The 18395-nt window shown below is 39.3% G+C and overlaps 1 protein-coding gene across 4 annotated transcripts in view; it reads right to left on the bottom strand.

Annotated features, from left to right (window-relative positions):
- The window catches only part of aopep (aminopeptidase O (putative)), a 199960-nt gene extending 182433 nt beyond the window's left edge, over window positions 1-17527 (bottom strand). Inside the window, exons 1-2 of one of the 4 annotated variants that reach the window (XM_031890955.1) lie at window positions 17317-17527; window positions 1430-2319 (exon numbers count right to left, since the gene is read on the bottom strand). In XM_031890955.1, coding sequence (XP_031746815.1) covers window positions 1430-2223 — 794 coding nt within the window. In that variant the 5' untranslated portion in view covers window positions 2224-2319; window positions 17317-17527. Of the gene's footprint in view, window positions 1-1429; window positions 2320-16743; window positions 16862-17316 lie in introns of those variants that run through there. The other 3 variants (XM_018089437.2, XM_012971565.3, XM_012971569.3) reach the window with 3 other exon arrangements.
- Window positions 17528-18395: the final 868 nt, after the last annotated feature.

Here is an 18395-nt window from a genome sequence, read left to right as displayed (position 1 = left end):
TATCGCTCTATTTAAAAGGATCATTCTCACACCTTTTTCTATTGAACTAAAGGGGGCATTTACTAATGCCTGCTTAAAGCTCAATCCCTTTGTAAAATGTAAAAGGAAGCAGTAGAATTCTTAATGAATGAGACGTAAGTGAGTGTAGGCCTGGCCAGATCAGAGATGACTTTGACGTAGTTGGCCAGCTTGAAGTACAGTATATTGCTATATATGGACAAATAACCCCTGTTTTGCTTAAAGGGGAGGGCATTAGTGGTTAATGCACAAAATATCTTAATGTCATATATATATTGATAATGGGCAAGTGCAGAGGGCCTCTTGTTGCTGCCGATATGAATTTAGAGGTCATGTAGAAATTAAAGGGAGCTGTCCTAGGCAATCCTTCTTTGCTTTGTGGTTTTAGAGGTTTTTGGGTTTTTAGAAACTTTCATTTGTGCAAGAAAAGGAAAAAGTAATGTTTTTGGTGTTCTTTCCACTTTTTTGTGCTTTTTTTAAAAAGCTGTTTTAAAAAATCATTTGCCATTTGTAATTTTTCGTGGCTTCAAAAACAACTAAAAATGTGAATGTTGATAAATGGGCCTCCCCGATACATGGAGTGATGGTCAAGTCACATTTTACTGCCAGATAAAATAAATATAAACCTATAGAAAAAGAAGGCATACTACCCCTTTCAATATTCAGTTATATGTAATGCTTTTTTTGTTGAGCTAATAGCTTTCAAGAATGCCTAAGGGGCCAATGGGGTAATTGTTTGCCTATTCATACTTTAACTACTAAAATAATGAAAATGTAATAGCAAAGCAAAGGGATAGAGCATTTTCTCAGTCTCTCAAATATAAAAAATAAATAGATAACATTTGTAGTAATGAATTATCTGCTTATCCTGTCACTCACAACAAACCTAAGCAAACAAGCCCAGCCCACAATTTACAAAGCAATAAGTAGTAAAGATATTTCACGAGTTTCTCAGGACTATTAAGGTTAAAACCTAACTCCAGCAAATATATATATAAAGCAACAAAACAAAGTGACAAGGACTACAAACTGCATATCAGAATACATTTTAGGTCTCATCAAGCAGGTCAGACATTTGATCATCTCACAGTGTAAACCCGCAGTAGACAGCTGCACTGTGACTTACACTTCCTGCTCTAGTTATCTGGTAAATTGCTACTCCTGAATAGAAAGGCTTGGCAAATGGGAGTCTTTGATCCAAGATTAGAGATGTAATCCTGTTAGAGTCCAATGTGCTATAAATCTGACCTTCTTTGCAGTGATCCAGATTTTAAGTAAAGCTTAAAAAGGATGCCTGACATATTTACCATGTCTTAATGGAAACTGGATCTACTCCTATTGCATACCTCAAACTTGTATCTCTGCAACGTGACAGTAGATGGGAATCTCTTTTTTCACCCCAGATACTAACCTTCCACTTTGGTCTTTGGTCCACTTCACTGAACTCCCATTTGTTGTTGTTTGGTACCATATCCTTATCGCAGAGGGGAAGTTGGTGGGCATCTTTATTCCTGCTTTGCTGATTCGCAGGCTCCATTTGTCCATGATGAACATAAGATCTCCACATCCAGGTGCCCTGCTACACTTAGTATAATTAAATAGCTGCTCTTTCCATTGGCTTTCAGGCAAAGCTTCAATTTCAGACAGAATGCAAGCACTGAGACTTAAATGCTCTTTAGAATTATCAATTGTCTGAGAAGAGCTCATACATTTTTCAGTACCTAACACAGCAGTGACATCCACCTCTTCGACCTTTAACACAGATAAATCACAGCAGTCCAACACCAGAACAAAATCCTCACTCCCATGATTCCCTCTGTCACAGCAGTTCTCTGAACTAGTAATCCCAGAAGCCTGCTTCCTGTTGCCATGGTGATCACACTTCGGCGAAGTATCTCTTTCACCTATATCACAGTCAGCAGAGTCTTTGTTTCCAGAGTTTGATGAGCAGGTTCTTACAGGTACCGCACAAGTCTGGTTAATGCCATGTGTCTGATCATTACCACTGTGTTCTGACAGCTGTGATTGGCAGTCTTCCACAACTGGGCTTCCATCCTTATTTCTGGTGTTAGGTTCCAGGAATAAAACTATGCTGCCCCGGATAGTTTGAGTATCAAAACATACGTCAAGATCCAGTCCATAATGCTTTACAAGAACATGGTTCGTGTTGGCCATTAGTGGCAAATCCTCGGTGCAGGATTCCATTCTTGAGACATAAAATATTCTGACTACAGGATGATGATAATGACTAAATACTCAGGAGATGGCTTGCGAGTTATTCTCTTCAAAGAACAACAGGGACTGAAAAGAAATGTAATATAAAAATGAATAAGTAATTTTTAATTTCAAAGACTTTATCAAGAAAGTTATAAATAAGAGTAGTAAGGGTCAGTTTTCTTTACTCTATTGCAGTGATCCCCAACCAGTGGCTCGTGAGCAAAATGTTGCTCCCCAACCCCTTGGATGTTGCTCCCAGTGGCCTCAAAGCAGGTGCCCATTTTTTAATTCCTGGCTTGGGGGCAAGTTTTGGTTGAATAAAAACCCAGTATAATGCCAAACAGAGCCTTCTGTAGGCTTCCAGCCCACATAGGATCTATTAAATAACCAATTATTGCTCTTAGTGGCACCACCAGGAAACTTTTTCATGCTTGTGTTGCTCTCCAATACTTTTCCCACTTGAATGTGGCTCACGGGTATGAAAGGTTGAGGATCCCTGCTCTATTGTTTCACAACTGATTAAGGCACACATGAAGTAGAACACTGCAAATAATTATTTACTGAAGTATAATAGCACCGAGCACTGAGGAAGAGTGATCATATGACTAGCATTGCTGGAAGGGAAAAGGTTTACACAGTAAGGACTTTCAAACTTATGGGCAAATAATATTTTGCAATATGGATCTGCCTTAATTAGCTTTGACTTTTTTAATATGTAGGGATAAATCAATAAAAATACAACTCAAAGTGTTTTTTGGACAGAGCAGAGAATATCAATATGCATGCAAAAATATCCATTTGCCCGAAAACCAAACTGCCCTCCACTCCAAAAAAAAAAAAAAATGTATGAAACAACACATACTGTACATGTTTAGATTCCATGGTGAAAGTATATTCTAATTTTTGCACACTCAAAAAAATAATAATCCCCTTCCTCGGTTGGGAATGCTCCTGAGTAGGGGGATTATCATGCTGTAATGTTGAAAGAAATTGTTTCACCATGTCTATCTGCATCACTAAATAGAACCGAAATAGATGGAAGGTGCAAAAACACCAGAGTTTGTGCTAGCTGTTTGGAAGGCAGCAACTGGACTCGACACCTTTCATAGTAAGTATCCGATGTGAAATTTTCATATCAGATGAAAATTTGATCAGAGCATGTCCACTATGACCTATGAATAAGTTCCCCCACAGCACAAAACACATTAGGCTTACAGATTGGTGGCTTACGTGGTGTCTTTGAATTCCCATCTATACATTTTGTGTTACTGTATAAATACGTTTTGCTTTCCCATGCTAAGGGTCTGGGGCTGGTTCACCTGGTCCACTACCTTTGATTTTCCTAGTGCCATTTTCTCAATTTAACTGTTAGGCTGACATTATCTGCCTATGTGGGCGGCATTAGGTAGTCTATTTATAGAGAAAAAAAGAAATGATAAAATATGGTTTATTTCCTGCTTCATACAACCCTGGATAAAATTCTGCAGTGTTCTTTAAACTTTAATGAGTTGATAAAGTTTTAGTTTTCACCCAGTATGTTCTTTGACTTTTGACACTATTTTCTTAATTAATGCTCCACCCTGTATTAAGTCTAATATATTTTTTCAAGACAACCTTACATTTTTTGACACTAAAAAACCTACTCTAGTAGAGGCCTACTCTATGCATTGGTAAAAGTTTTATTTGATTGTATTTGCTCCATAATTGCTAAATGACATGGTTTTAAGCAGAATATAATTAACTGAAAATAACCATTTTAAGCTCCGAGGAATAACTGTACTTATAAAGATGATCAGAATATTTCAGCTATGAACATTAAACAGAATAGTGACAGGAGAGACAATGCTTCATTTAATGAAGCATTACTTAATATAAAAAAATATAATACTGGCCAAAACAAAAGGAAGCAATTTATGATTGAAATGGGCCAAATGTATAAAATACAGTAACTGTTTACATATTATACCATATAATATTACAATAATTTTATTCTGTTTTAACCCTTTAAGTGCCAAGGGACGTAGATTCTACGTCCCAGGTACCAAGGGACCAAAGTGCCATGGGACGTAGAATCTACGTCCAATGGCACTGTCGGGTTTACAAGCGCTGCGCTCGCTTTTAAAGCAGCGCAGCGCTTGTAAACCCCTCAGATCCCCCTAGGCAACGAGCAAACATAGACATACTCACCGATCCGGGTCCCCGAGCCGCACCGATCGCGTCGCCAGCCAATGACAGCAGTGGACACGCGTTGATGACGTGTCCACTGCTGTCCCTTTAAATAGCGCCGCCTACTGTCGGCTCCCTCACTCCTGCTGCGCACTTCGGACGAGATGGAGCTCCCCTGCTGCCTTCCTGCTGGATTGATCGCCCCTGATCGCCCCTGATCGTCTGCCTGCCTTGGGTAAGCTGAACTACAACTCTCTACCACTGTTTATTTTGCTTATTTCTATCTCAACTGTCTAAAAAATTTTTTTTTTTTTTTTTTTTGCATTTTTTCTTCTATCTTTGTCATTATTACACTTTTGTACACATACACACTGATTTACAACTTTCCCAAGCACACACAGACACTTACACACACACTTACACTTACACTTTTTTTTTTTTTTTTTTTTTTTTTTTCTTTCTTTCTTTTCTTTTCTTTCTGTCTTTGCTTTCTTTGGCAGTCTTTTTTTTTACTAAAACTTTATTTCTGATCTTGCTCTATAATTATCTGATTTATTTGGTTGCATTTTAGTGTTTTTTTGGCATTTTCATAATTGATTTCTGTTTTTGAATTATTCTATTGCACTGTAACTTTTTGTATTGCTATTGGGTGCTGAATTTGCAGTGACATTGGTGGATCCAGGGCTCTGACCACCGATTTCATTGCAATTATTGTTCTTCTGTTGGTTTAGGTGGTTTTATTGGATTTTACGGTGTTTTATCTTTGCATTGTTCTTTATTGTGTGTTTAGTGCCCCAAAAAGGTTGCTTTTGCAGTGACATTGGTGGATCCAGGGCTCTTACCGATTTCATTGCAACTATTGTTCTTTGATTGCTTTTAGTGGTTTTATTCCATTTGATTTCAGTTGTTCTAGAAAGGTCCAGAGGTGCTAAGATTGTTCTGGTAGTTTCTATTGCCAAGGGTTAGGCTGATGCCACACGAGGCGTAGGGCTGATTTTTTCAGCAAGTGGAAAAACGCTTGCCGAAAATTCAGCCCTACGCCTGCTACTTGTTCCTGCACCCGAATGAATGGGATACGCTCGGGTGCAGGCACGTGTAGCCGATATACGCATGAAAACGCGAGACTTTGCATTCTCACGCGTTTTCATGCGTATATCGGCTACATGTGCCTGCACCCGAGCGTATCCCATTCATTCGGGTGCAGGCAAAAAAAAAGGGGTGCATAGAGTGCAGCCCCAATATTATGCATTTTCAGGTTTGGCGGCCATGTACTTATGTGCAACCAGACATAGGTATCGTTTTATTCAGGGGAACTTGCAGATTGATGGTTAGTAAGTTTTTGGTAGTTGCCATGGAGATTTTGGGGAGAAATCTAGGTTTTTTATCTGGTTTTTCCTTGATTTCTGACCAAAATCTAGGTTTGTATCTGGTTTTTCCTTGATTTCTGACCAAAGCGCTGACTTCTGCAAGGGACTGCGGCCACAATTTTCCATGTAGAAAGAGAAGAGTGGCGTCTCTGAATAGCTGAAGGTGTGCACTTTTCGTAAATATATAGATTGTGGGGGTTATCTCACAGGTAGGGGGGGTTAACAGTGAAAAACTGCAGGTAGTGCACATAGAGCGCAGCCCCCAAAATTTCAACTGAAATTGCCCTTATGCATTGCCCCTGTTTGGGGGCATTTGGTGGCCACGTCTTTATGTGCACCCATACATATGGGGTATCGTTTTATTCAGGGGAACTTGCAAATTGAGGTTTAGTAAGTTTTTGGTAGTTGCCATGGAGATTTTGGGGAGAAATCTAGGTTTTTTATCTGGTTTTTCCTTGATTTCTGACCAAAATCTAGGTTTGTATCTGGTTTTTCCTTGATTTCTGACCAAAGCGCTGACTTCTGCAAGGGACTACGGCCACAATTTTCCACGTAGAAAGAGAAGAGTGGCGTCTCTGAATAGCTGAAGGTGTGCACTTTTCGTAAATATATAGATTGTGGGGGTTATCTCACAGGTAGGGGGGGTTAACACTGAAAAACTGCAGGTAGTGCACATAGAGCGCAGCCCCCAAAATTTCAACTGAAATTGCCCTTATGCATTGCCCCTGTTTGGGGGCATTTGGTGGCCACGTCTTTATGTGCACCCATACATATGGGGTATCGTTTTATTCAGGGGAACTTGCAGATTGATGGTTAGTAAGTTTTTGGTAGTTGCCATGGAGATTTTGGGGAGAAATCTAGGTTTGTATCTGGTTTTTCCTTGATTTCTGACCAAAGCGCTAACTTCTGCAAGGGACTGCGGCCACAATTTTCCATGTAGAAAGAGGAGAGTGGCGTCTCTGAATAGCTGAAGGTGTGCACTTTTCAGAAATATATAGTTTGCGGGGGTTATTTCACAGGTATGGGGGTGTTTAGACTAAATAACTGCAGATAGAGCACAGCCCCCCCTTATGCATTGCCCCTGTTTGGGGGCATTTGGTGGCCACGTCTTTATGTGCACCCATACATATGGGGTATCGTTTTATTCAGGGGAACTTGCAAATTGAGGTTTAGTAAGTTTTTGGTAGTTGCCATGGAGATTTTGGGGAGAAATCTAGGTTTTTATCTGGTTTTTCCTTGATTTCTGACCAAAATCTAGGGTTGTATCTGGTTTTTCCTTGATTTCTGACCAAAGCGCTGACTTCTGCAAGGGACTGCGGCCACAATTTTCCATGTAGAAAGAGAAGAGTGGTGTCTCTGAATAGCTGAAGGTGTGCACTTTTCGTAAATATATAGATTGTGGGGGTATCTCACAGGTAGGGGGGGTTATCACTGAAAAACTGCAGGTAGTGCACATAGAGCGCAGCCCCCAAAATTTCAACTGAAATTCCCCTTATGCATTGCCCCTGTTTTGGGGCATTTGGTGGCCACGTCTTTATGTGCACCCATACATATGGGGTATCGTTTTATTCAGGGGAACTTGCAGATTGATGGTTAGTAAGTTTTTGGTAGTTGCCATGGAGATTTTGGGGAGAAATCTAGGTTTGTATCTGGTTTTTCCTTGATTTCTGACCAAAGCGCTAACTTCTGCAAGGGACTGCGGCCACAATTTTCCATGTAGAAAGAGGAGAGTGGCGTCTCTGAATAGCTGAAGGTGTGCACTTTTCAGAAATATATAGTTTGCGGGGGTTATTTCACAGGTATGGGGGTGTTTAGACTAAATAACTGCAGATAGAGCACAGCCCCCCCTTATGCATTGCCCCTGTTTGGGGGCATTTGGTGGCCACGTCTTTATGTGCACCCATACATATGGGGTATCGTTTTATTCAGGGGAACTTGCAAATTGAGGTTTAGTAAGTTTTTGGTAGTTGCCATGGAGATTTTGGGGAGAAATCTAGGTTTTTATCTGGTTTTTCCTTGATTTCTGACCAAAATCTAGTGTTGTATCTGGTTTTTCCTTGATTTCTGACCAAAGCGCTGACTTCTGCAAGGGACTGCGGCCACAATTTTCCATGTAGAAAGAGAAGAGTGGTGTCTCTGAATAGCTGAAGGTGTGCACTTTTCGTAAATATATAGATTGTGGGGGTATCTCACAGGTAGGGGGGGTTATCACTGAAAAACTGCAGGTAGTGCACATAGAGCGCAGCCCCCAAAATTTCAACTGAAATTCCCCTTATGCATTGCCCCTGTTTTGGGGCATTTGGTGGCCACGTCTTTATGTGCACCCATACATATGGGGTATCGTTTTATTCAGGGGAACTTGCAGATTGATGGTTAGTAAGTTTTTGGTAGTTGCCATGGAGATTTTGGGGAGAAATCTAGGTTTGTATCTGGTTTTTCCTTGATTTCTGACCAAAGCGCTAACTTCTGCAAGGGACTGCGGCCACAATTTTCCATGTAGAAAGAGGAGAGTGGCGTCTCTGAATAGCTGAAGGTGTGCACTTTTCAGAAATATATAGTTTGCGGGGGTTATTTCACAGGTATGGGGGTGTTTAGACTAAATAACTGCAGATAGAGCACAGCCCCCCCTTATGCATTGCCCCTGTTTGGGGGCATTTGGTGGCCACGTCTTTATGTGCACCCATACATATGGGGTATCGTTTTATTCAGGGGAACTTGCAAATTGAGGTTTAGTAAGTTTTTGGTAGTTGCCATGGAGATTTTGGGGAGAAATCTAGGTTTGTATCTGGTTTTTCCTTGATTTCTGACCAAAGCGCTAACTTCTGCAAGGGACTGCGGCCACAATTTTCCATGTAGAAAGAGGAGAGTGGCGTCTCTGAATAGCTGAAGGTGTGCACTTTTCAGAAATATATAGTTTGCGGGGGTTATTTCACAGGTAGGGGGGGTTAACACTGAAAAACTGCAGGTAGTGCACATAGAGCGCAGCCCCCAAAATTTCAACTGAAATTGCCCTTATGCATTGCCCCTGTTTTGGGGCATTTGGTGGCCACGTCTTTATGTGCACCCATACATATGGGGTATCGTTTTATTCAGGGGAACTTGCAGATTGATGGTTAGTAAGTTTTTGGTAGTTGCCATGGAGATTTTGGGGAGAAATCTAGGTTTGTATCTAGTTTTTCCTTGATTTCTGACCAAAGCGCTGACTTCTGCAAGGGACTGCGGCCACAATTTTCCATGTAGAAAGAGAAGAGTGGTGTCTCTGAATAGCTGAAGGTTTGCACTTTTCGTAAATATATAGATTGTGGGGGTTATCTCACAGGTAGGGGGGGTTAACACTGAAAAACTGCAGGTAGTGCACATAGAGCGCAGCCCCCAAAATTTCAACTGAAATTGCCCTTATGCATTGCCCCTGTTTTGGGGCATTTGGTGGCCACGTCTTTATGTGCACCCATACATATGGGGTATCGTTTTATTCAGGGGAACTTGCAGATTGATGGTTAGTAAGTTTTTGGTAGTTGCCATGGAGATTTTGGGGAGAAATCTAGGTTTTTTATCTGGTTTTTCCTTGATTTCTGACCAAAGCGCTGACTTCTGCAAGGGACTGCGGCCACAATTTTCCATGTAGAAAGAGAAGAGTGGTGTCTCTGAATAGCTGAAGGTGTGCACTTTTCAGAAATATATAGTTTGTGGGGGTTATTTCACAGGTAGGGGGGGTTAACACTGAAAAACTGCAGGAAGTGCACATAGAGCGCAGCCCCCACATTTTTAGCTGTAATTGCCCTTGTGCATTGCCCCTGCTTTGGAGTGTTTGGTGCCCATGTCTTTATGTGCACCCATACATATGGGGCATCATTTTATTCAGGAGAAGTTTGTCTTTCAAATATGCCTTTGTTAGAAAATTTTTATGAGATTTTTTTTTGTCAAATCCACATTTGATCATGCGTCCAAGTTTACGTTTTAGAAAAAAAAAAAAAATGTCATAAAAAGTTCCAAATTTCACAATGCACTGACAAAAGGTATTTGGCTTTTGAGTGAAAACTACATTGCACCTAGAAACCTGAAGGTCTGTAGTTTCTAAAGATACCAAACATGAGGGGATATTTTAGATTTACATATAAGTTATGCTGCATTAACTGTTACAAGCACTTTTCTGCTTTGTTCTGGTGTGATATTGTACTAAGTATTGCCTTAGTTTGGGGGTTACTTCTGGACAGGAACTGTGGGGTACCACCACATATTTGGTATCGTTGGAATTGGGAGTATCAGGGCTTTTACAAACAATAAAAAAAAGTGAGTAAAATTAACTTTTCTATGGAAAAAAACCTCAAAATATACAGAAATTTTTCATAATTTTATTTTTTTTTTACATATTTCACCCAAAATACACATCATATCTCCAGAAAAGTTATAAAATTTGGTATGTATGTCGAAGCCCAATTAGTGACGAAAAAAACGATATATAATTTCCCTAGTTTCGTGGAGGTTTTCCTACCAAAAAACATTGTTAAAGTGAATGAGTACAAAATGCTTAAAAAACGTCTGGCACTGGGGGGAACCGAAATGACGAATTCGGCTGGCACTTAAAGGGTTAATGCTTAAATGTTTCAGTATAAACTCCTAAAACAGTAAATATTTGTCTTATAGCAGCAAAGCACACCTAAGTCATTTCAAGCACTTTATTCTGTGTTGGAAATTCATATTTTAATGCCTGCAGTCAAATGCTACTCTTGGGATTTATATACTTTTTACAATACGACAGCTCTCAAATCACCACTTCTAATAAATTATGAGAAAATGAGCCAGTTTACTAGAAGTGCATTCTAAGTATTCCCTGGAGATTGCCAAGGAAGATTTTTCAAGTTTATAGTTATATACTCAAGGTATATCATTACAACGTAATAGCAAAAAAAAACCCATTAGCATTTTGGATAATGAACCTTTTGATAGCAAACAAAAGGTCTTCCTTTTGGAACAGAAAATATGCAAATATTCATAAAGCATAGATAGATCTTGAAAGGTTTCAGCTGATGCAAAGCAATAGTACATGTGATGAAAGATCTATTGATGATGTGTTTATTTTTTAGAGCCCCAGTGTGTTCTCTCTCATAGTAGTTATTGTCTTCTGTATTTGTAGAGTGTTATTTATGAACCATTTTGACATGAGAAAAAATAACAATTTGATTGTATTTTCAGCAACTAAACAATGAATAAATATTAATTTATAATACTTTGCTAAATAAGTTATCAATATTATGTTAAATAAAGAAAACAAAGAATCCATTTTAAGACCAAAGTCGCAATCTGCCTCAATGTGACACAGCCCATTCAGGCGTGGTATATTGTGCCAGATGTGTCAATAAGCCTGCTCCATCTGCATCTTGAGAAGTAGGAACACGATAATAGATAAGTGCATTTGTGTGAATAATTCTACAAGCTGCAGCTGCACAAATAAATGAACAGCCTGCTCAGTAAATGTTTTATCCCAACTTCCATCACATACCTAAACTGAACTGTTGCTCCAACCCTGTCACAAACAAAGATGAAATGAAAATGAAACCTGCCTAACTGATAGCTGATCCAGAGAAAGGCAAAGAAACCATTCTGTTTTGCCACAGAGGAGTAAAGAATTCTTTCCTGACCCAAAGATGGCGAAACCAGTCCCACAACAAAAATTTGTGCTAAAAGCTGTATTTTCTTACTTGCTATAGATTCAACCCCTTCTTAAAGCTATCTAATGTATCTGCCATTACAACAAATTCAGGGAGAGAGTTCTACAACTTTACAACTCTCATTGTGTAAAACATTTTTCAAATAAAATGGAACCTCCTTTTTCTACTCTCCAAGGATGCCTCTGTGTCTTCTCATGAATAAAGCATCAGAGAGATTATTATACAGTACCCTTATATGTTTCTACCCTATTGTTAACATTACCAACTTGGCCAGCATTTCTTCATTACTTTCCATTTAATTAACCAGCTCAGTTGCCCTCCTTTGACTATATCTAATTTAATAATATCCTGTGTAAGCACTGGTGACTAAAACTGCATAGCATATTTCAGACAGGGCTTTACCAGTGCTTTGTAAAGGTGAGGCATTACCCTCTCCTCTTGTTCACAAACTACCAATTTGCAACAATTTTTTACTTTTATTGCCCTTTTATATAATTTCATAAGGAACCCATTTGCTATAAGCATAGGAACTATAAACTGACACTGATAAACCTCTTATATTTTATTACAAAGCTAAAAAGCAAGCATTTGTAATTTGAACTATGCCAAACAAATAATACTTTTACTGGTACTGCTAAGCAGATAGAAAGTCTGTCAACATATTTACCTCTAAGTATTTTAAACATAAAGACATGTTTAGACAAACAGAGTCTGTCTATCAACAGTTTACTTTGTAAATCAGTCCCGAGGATGAACAAATATGCAAGGTATTAAATATAACACATCAATCAATGGTTTGGGCTTGTTAACAAATCCTCCAGTGCTCATGTGTCCGTAAAATCCATTTTGGAATTGAGAGTCTGCCTAAGGGCTTGTTCACACAGGTGTTTCGATATGTACATTTTGGTATAATGAATTTGGTAAGAAGGCATTAACATTCCTGACCATGCTCCACTAGTTAAAATCACTTGTGCACCATTTATACTGAATTACACACACTAGACCAATTAAATGCAATTGTGAAGCAACCTTCATACCCTAGAACAGGGATTTGAAACTTGTGGGCAGGGCCGCCATCAGAAACTTTGGGGCCCCACACAAGTAATTTATATAGGGTCCCCCCATGAACACAAGCATGCAGTACTAAAATTTTGGCCATTCCCCTTGTGTGTGCAATATAAACAGGGAATGTTACGCTATAATAAGCAGTTAACATAAAGAGTTCCACTGATTAATGTGCTAATAATTCATTCTCTTTATAGGGGGTCAGTGGAGTTTAACCCCTTCCCACCTACTTGCCCCTGCTCTGTGCTGCCATTGCTTGATATAGATGTTACATAAGGTTTTGCATAAGTTATGTAAACTGCACAAATTTAGGGGCCTAATTATATTGACGTGGGGCCCAATAAATAGTCAGCAGTAGTTTATAAAAAATAATTAATATGCTAATATGTCAGTATTTTAATGGGGGGGTCAGTGAAGCTTATACATAAGTTAAGTAAGTTTCTTTGAAAGTAAGGTACATAAATTGCATAAGCATGGGGGCCCAATGATGTTGCTGAGGGGCCCAAAAAGCAGTCATTCCATCGCTAAAAAATTCATGTAGAAGAAGCTGATATAATTCAGCAAATAGATCCAAATATAACTATAAATATTTAAAATTAATAATTAATGAGCTAATGTGCCAGTTAGTTGGGGGCAGAGGAATTCATGTTAAGTTTCTCAACTTATTGGTGGTCAGTGGAGTTTGTCCCTGCAAAGCTTCTCTGCATTGTCTTTTTCTTGATACGCAAGTTACTCACATTTCTAGGTAAGATACAAAGTTTTTTAAGAAGTTTTGAGGTTACTTTATACAAAACTTATGGAATTTTTGTAATTTTTGCGATGCAACCAGGCCCCCTTACAGAAGAAAATTTAATGCGGCCCTGCACATATATACTCCCTTTCCCTACTGATGGTGGCCCTGCTTGTGGGTCTCCAGCTGTCACTGCTTTACAACTTTCAGCACTTTATAACAGCTAAAAGCAATGAAAAATGCTTCAAGTGTATGTTTGAGAACAGAAAACCATGGGTTAAAAATTCATGGCTCATACCACAGTTTCACATGTGGTGCAATGATGTCAATGGTCACCTGGCACACACCAAACTACATGTGATTTAAAATCCAGGAGAAAGTGGATAAATAAAGTCCTAAGGAACACTGTACTTATTGCCTCCTATTTGCAGCCATTAATTATGGCTCGCTGTGCTTTTGAATGCTGTATTTTTCCCATTCATGGAAAAGGGAAGCAACACAGAGACAATGCATCTAGCATTTGTGCCCGTTTAGTGCTCCAGCGGCAGTGCACCCTTGTCATCATAAATTAGCCTCTGTACATCCTGAACTAGATAGGCTTTAGCAGAAACATCATTAATCTAAGTGAGTTATAAACAAAATTATGTACATTATTTGGTCTGTGAGCATATTGAACAGTTTATGTAAATAGTAGATTTAGGTTAACAATAACAATAGGTTATACAAGTATGCAAGAAAAATGAGTTCATGTAATCAAGTATAGCAAGCAGTTCATAAAATAGTGGTTTGACTGAGAGACTGGTATTTAAATAGGTGAAGACCTGAACAGAAAAATAAGTAATACAAAGTAACAATAACAATAGGATTGCTCACAGAGCATTAGGTTTTTGGCTGCTAGGGTAAGCGACCCCCATTTGAAAGTTGGAAAGAGTCAGAAGAAGGTGGCAAATCATTTAAAAACTATTGATATTGATAGACTCAACACCTATTCAAACTCTGGGAAAGACCCTACCAACATTAATCTGTCCAAGCAACATGTGAGCTTAACAAACAATTCTACCAATACATGGAAGACAGCAAACATTAATATTTTACATTTTAGACACAAATACAACAGCATATTTATTAGTAAAAGCTACTACAAAACGACAAGTGATACTATTTTAGTGTTATACACACAAGTTCAGTGAATGATTTACTTCTGAGGGGCAAAGATGGGAAATCCCAGCAAATATGATCATATATATTGAACAATATTTGGTTTGTCTGAATCACAACATATATTTGCCCTGCCCTCTAGTGTTCATGCACCAAAATAGCCACTGATTTTTAACTATAAAACCCTAAAACCGTATTTGAACTGATAACACATTAAAAAAGCACCAGGCACAATTTAGAAACGTAATATTAAAACTGGAATTAATTTAAACCATTGTGTGTCTAGCAAGTGGTATGTTCCATCCATGCAAATCATATTCCTACGGTCCAGCCACAAAAACAGAGTTTATGTTGTTTTGTCACCTCAACTTTACAGTATAAGTCATGGGTTTCTAAAGCAATAATATTTGTAGGACATTGGGAATAGTTAGCAGATGTACTTGCATGAAGATGTCATTTTTGTATATGTTTATAAGCCATGAACAGCTTGCACTGTGGCATTTGAAAAAAAGAAAAGATTTATGGAAAAAAACAGAGGTCTTAAATGATTAATTGCACAACAGAAACCACCCAGTAAAACAGTTATTATCTTTAACAATACTTGAATCACAAAAAGAGCTATATAAATATATGGAGCTGTAAGGACAGACTGCAACTCTATACAACACATACATTGTATTTAATACATAAAAATATTTCATACAGTTCCATTCCCCCTTAATGTGTAAATGCACCACGCTAACTAGCCAAATACAGCTACACCTGGCCACAGAGACAGTTTTTTTCATTAGGTATGAGAGCACAGGCTGTATTAGGACAATGACACACAGGCCACAGGCACAGGCCGCTTTGTCGCTTCTGAGAAATTACCTCTCCCACAGGCTTTAAAGTACACAAAAAATACCTTAATATCTGTTGGTACTGGAATTGCAGAGGAAGTAATTTTTACAAAATGTCAAGGGATCGCTGCATGTATTTTACTATTTTATCCTAAGATTAAAGGTCACTACATTTTTTCATTTTTCAACTTCTCATATTTCGCAATAGCAGCTCAGTAAGGTGGAAGGGGTCACCAATTTCCTAACCTGTTAAAATCTGATGTGTTAGTTAATGCATTTCTTAATTTCATCCCCGAGTTTTGTTAAAGTCAACTGTAATATCTGGTACATCAGTTGCTGACGTTCCTCTTATGTTGCCTTAAAATGTATCAACTTATGGGTCAGAAAGTAACAGTTTAGATGACTACTATAGTGATGTGGGTGTTGAGAAATCCTCAACCTACACGCGACCCTAACCCGCCAGCTCCCAATCCCTTCCCTACCCAGTCTGGCTTCTTCTCTATATTTATAGGCCCATGCCTGCCCCGCAATGATGTCACAAAAGGGCGTTTATAACACCTATAAATTAGAGAGCTGGCAGTGTTAGGTCACGGACGGGGAGGGTAAGTGGAAGAGCTCAACTCGGACCCGCCCGCGACCCACAATTGATGTGCCGAGGTTAGCCCGAGCCTGTCCGACCCGCAGGTATCGGCCGACCCACACATCACTACACTCCTGGCTTACTGAGCTAAGCTTTTTTTTTATGTTAGTGTTGCTGCAACATTGTTTCTCTGTTAAACTTCATACTCAAGCAAAATATGCCTTGTGGTATTTGTAGACACTGAGAATCATGCTACTGAGATGCACTCCTGTTAGGGCTAAACAGTTGGATGGTGTTGGATCCACAAAACACATCCTACAGGTTGGATGTAGTCGCATGGATGAAAATGTAATGGGACCGATAGAAAAATCTGATGTATAAACTACATGGAACATTTGCCATCCAGTGTTCCATGCCTGCCGAATGCAAACGCTGCATGTGAAATAAAGCACAGGTACCTGTGGTCCCAATCTGCTCTTTTCTCCTGTGGGAATCAGACCAGGGTTTCTAGTTCTTAAAAGAGGTGAAACTGACCAGAAAGTGGATTTTAGGTGTAATAAGAGTTTTACAAGGTTTCTTTGTGAAAAAAACGCCCATAGACTGCAATAGCCACAAAAAAGTTGCCGTGGACTGTAAAAAGTTGCTGTGAAAAAAAAAACATGACTTCGCAGCACTGCCATTTTATTTCTAAAAGTGTAGAAGTGCTCTGCTGTCTGGTAATAGGAAGTAAGAGCTAAATATTTGGGTCTGGGGAAAATGTATGGCTGGGAAGGAAGGCAGTTCAGAAAGAACACTCTGGAAAAGTGCTGGCTGGGAAAGAAAACATATGGCTGGTACAGATTTGCTAAAGGGCAAAAGAGCACAAAGTCTGAACTTCCAAATGTGTAGGTGCAGCAATCTGGTGAATACAGAGTAGACATGTATAAGTACTCACTGACACTGGGCTGATGCTGGTACTTGGCACTGGGCAAACTGTGCTGCAGAAGGTGAATAAAATACTACAGACAGAACAGGATAGGATTGTTCACATGTTGCCCAGAGATAATCAGTACAGAACATCAGTACAGAAGCCTCTGTTGCTCCCCTCCTTTAGGGACCTAATCTTAGAGCCCGCCCCACTTGCTTTTGAGTGGATACGCAGCAAAGCCCAGGCCTGCCGTGCTTGATTGACAGATTCCAGCACCACTGGGAGCTCCGCTTTGGGCAACATAACAGGGACAGACAGCCCTCCCCATCTTTCTGCAACTGAGAAGTGAAAAACGTGTGTTTTGTTGTTGCTGTTACCATTTGTGTGCGCTTACAGAGTACCTGTCATTAACAGGGCTGAGACCAGTATCAGATGACATTAATTTCCATAAAACATCTAATTATGGTTTAATAGACAATGGGACGCTTTTATACTTGCCGTGAAACTTATAGTGCGTTTAAATGGCTTACAGAGTGCAATACCCTGCCTCCAAGCTGACACCCACAGCACTCGTGTTTATAGGAAAGCCGCAGAACATACCTTGGGTAGGGAGGCACTGTACATACACAAAGCGCCAGTTGTGCGGCAGCTCACAAGCTGGTTACACCGTGCAAGCACAAACACAACCAGTTCCCTCTCTGCCTTTTGGATTGGGAAGAACAAGTAGAAGCCGCTACGGAACCGCAGATTCTACACACAGACGAGCTGCCATACCTTCTCTTTTCCCAATGCACATTCGTCACATTTTACGAGTAGAAAGCAGGCTGCATGTACCAGAATACAAACTGCGAAATATTTTTTGACCACACCCCCTAGAACACCACTCCCACTTTACAATATTTGGCAGGTTATTAAAAGTTTGAGCACATTTCTGGGGGTTTTGTTTTATGTGTTATTACAGTTTTGCTAATGAAGGTGAAATTGCCCTTTAAGATGCAAGTCACAGTTCCTGCAAGAGACCTGTTAATCTAAATGCAGGTGTTGAGTATTCTGGGCTCTCTGCCGAAAGCCTACTTATTTAATTAAGTTTAAGAAATTTTGTATCTTTTTTTAGCATTCAGTGCAGGAGATCAAAGAGAAATTAGGGACTTTTCAGTAAGAATCTGGGACTGCAGCTGAGCTGTTAAAATTGGGACTGTCCCAATGAAGAAAAAGTTGGGAGGTATGATTAAAATTTTAGATAATTTATATGCAAAGACAACCATCAATAATTAGAATAGTAGTGAAAAGTAAGATGTAAAACCAATGAGTAAGTGCCCCACAAGGCACGAACTGCGTTAGGCTGCTTTTTGTCTGTCCTAATAGAAAAAACACTACTATTCTAATTATTGATAGTTATCTTTGCATATATGTATGTATATCTTTATTTATAAAGCGCTACTTATGTACGCAGCGCTGTACAGTAGAATACATTAATACAGACAGGGGGTTAAAGATAATGGATAAATACAAAGTACAACAATAAATACAAATAAATACAAGGTGCAGTTGCAATAAGAGTCAGAAACACAAGATGAAGGAGGTCCCTGCCCCATAGAGCTTACAATCTATATGGGAGGGGTAACTAACAGACACAAATGGGCAAATGTAAGTGCTGTAGGTCACAGTGGGTGACATTA

The sequence above is a fragment of the Xenopus tropicalis genome, chromosome 1 (assembly GCF_000004195.4).
Source record: "Xenopus tropicalis strain Nigerian chromosome 1, UCB_Xtro_10.0, whole genome shotgun sequence".
Classification (NCBI taxonomy): Eukaryota; Metazoa; Chordata; class Amphibia; order Anura; family Pipidae; genus Xenopus; species Xenopus tropicalis.
The sequence above is the reverse complement of the archived record's forward strand: the minus strand, read 5'-3'. Positions and strand labels throughout refer to the sequence as shown.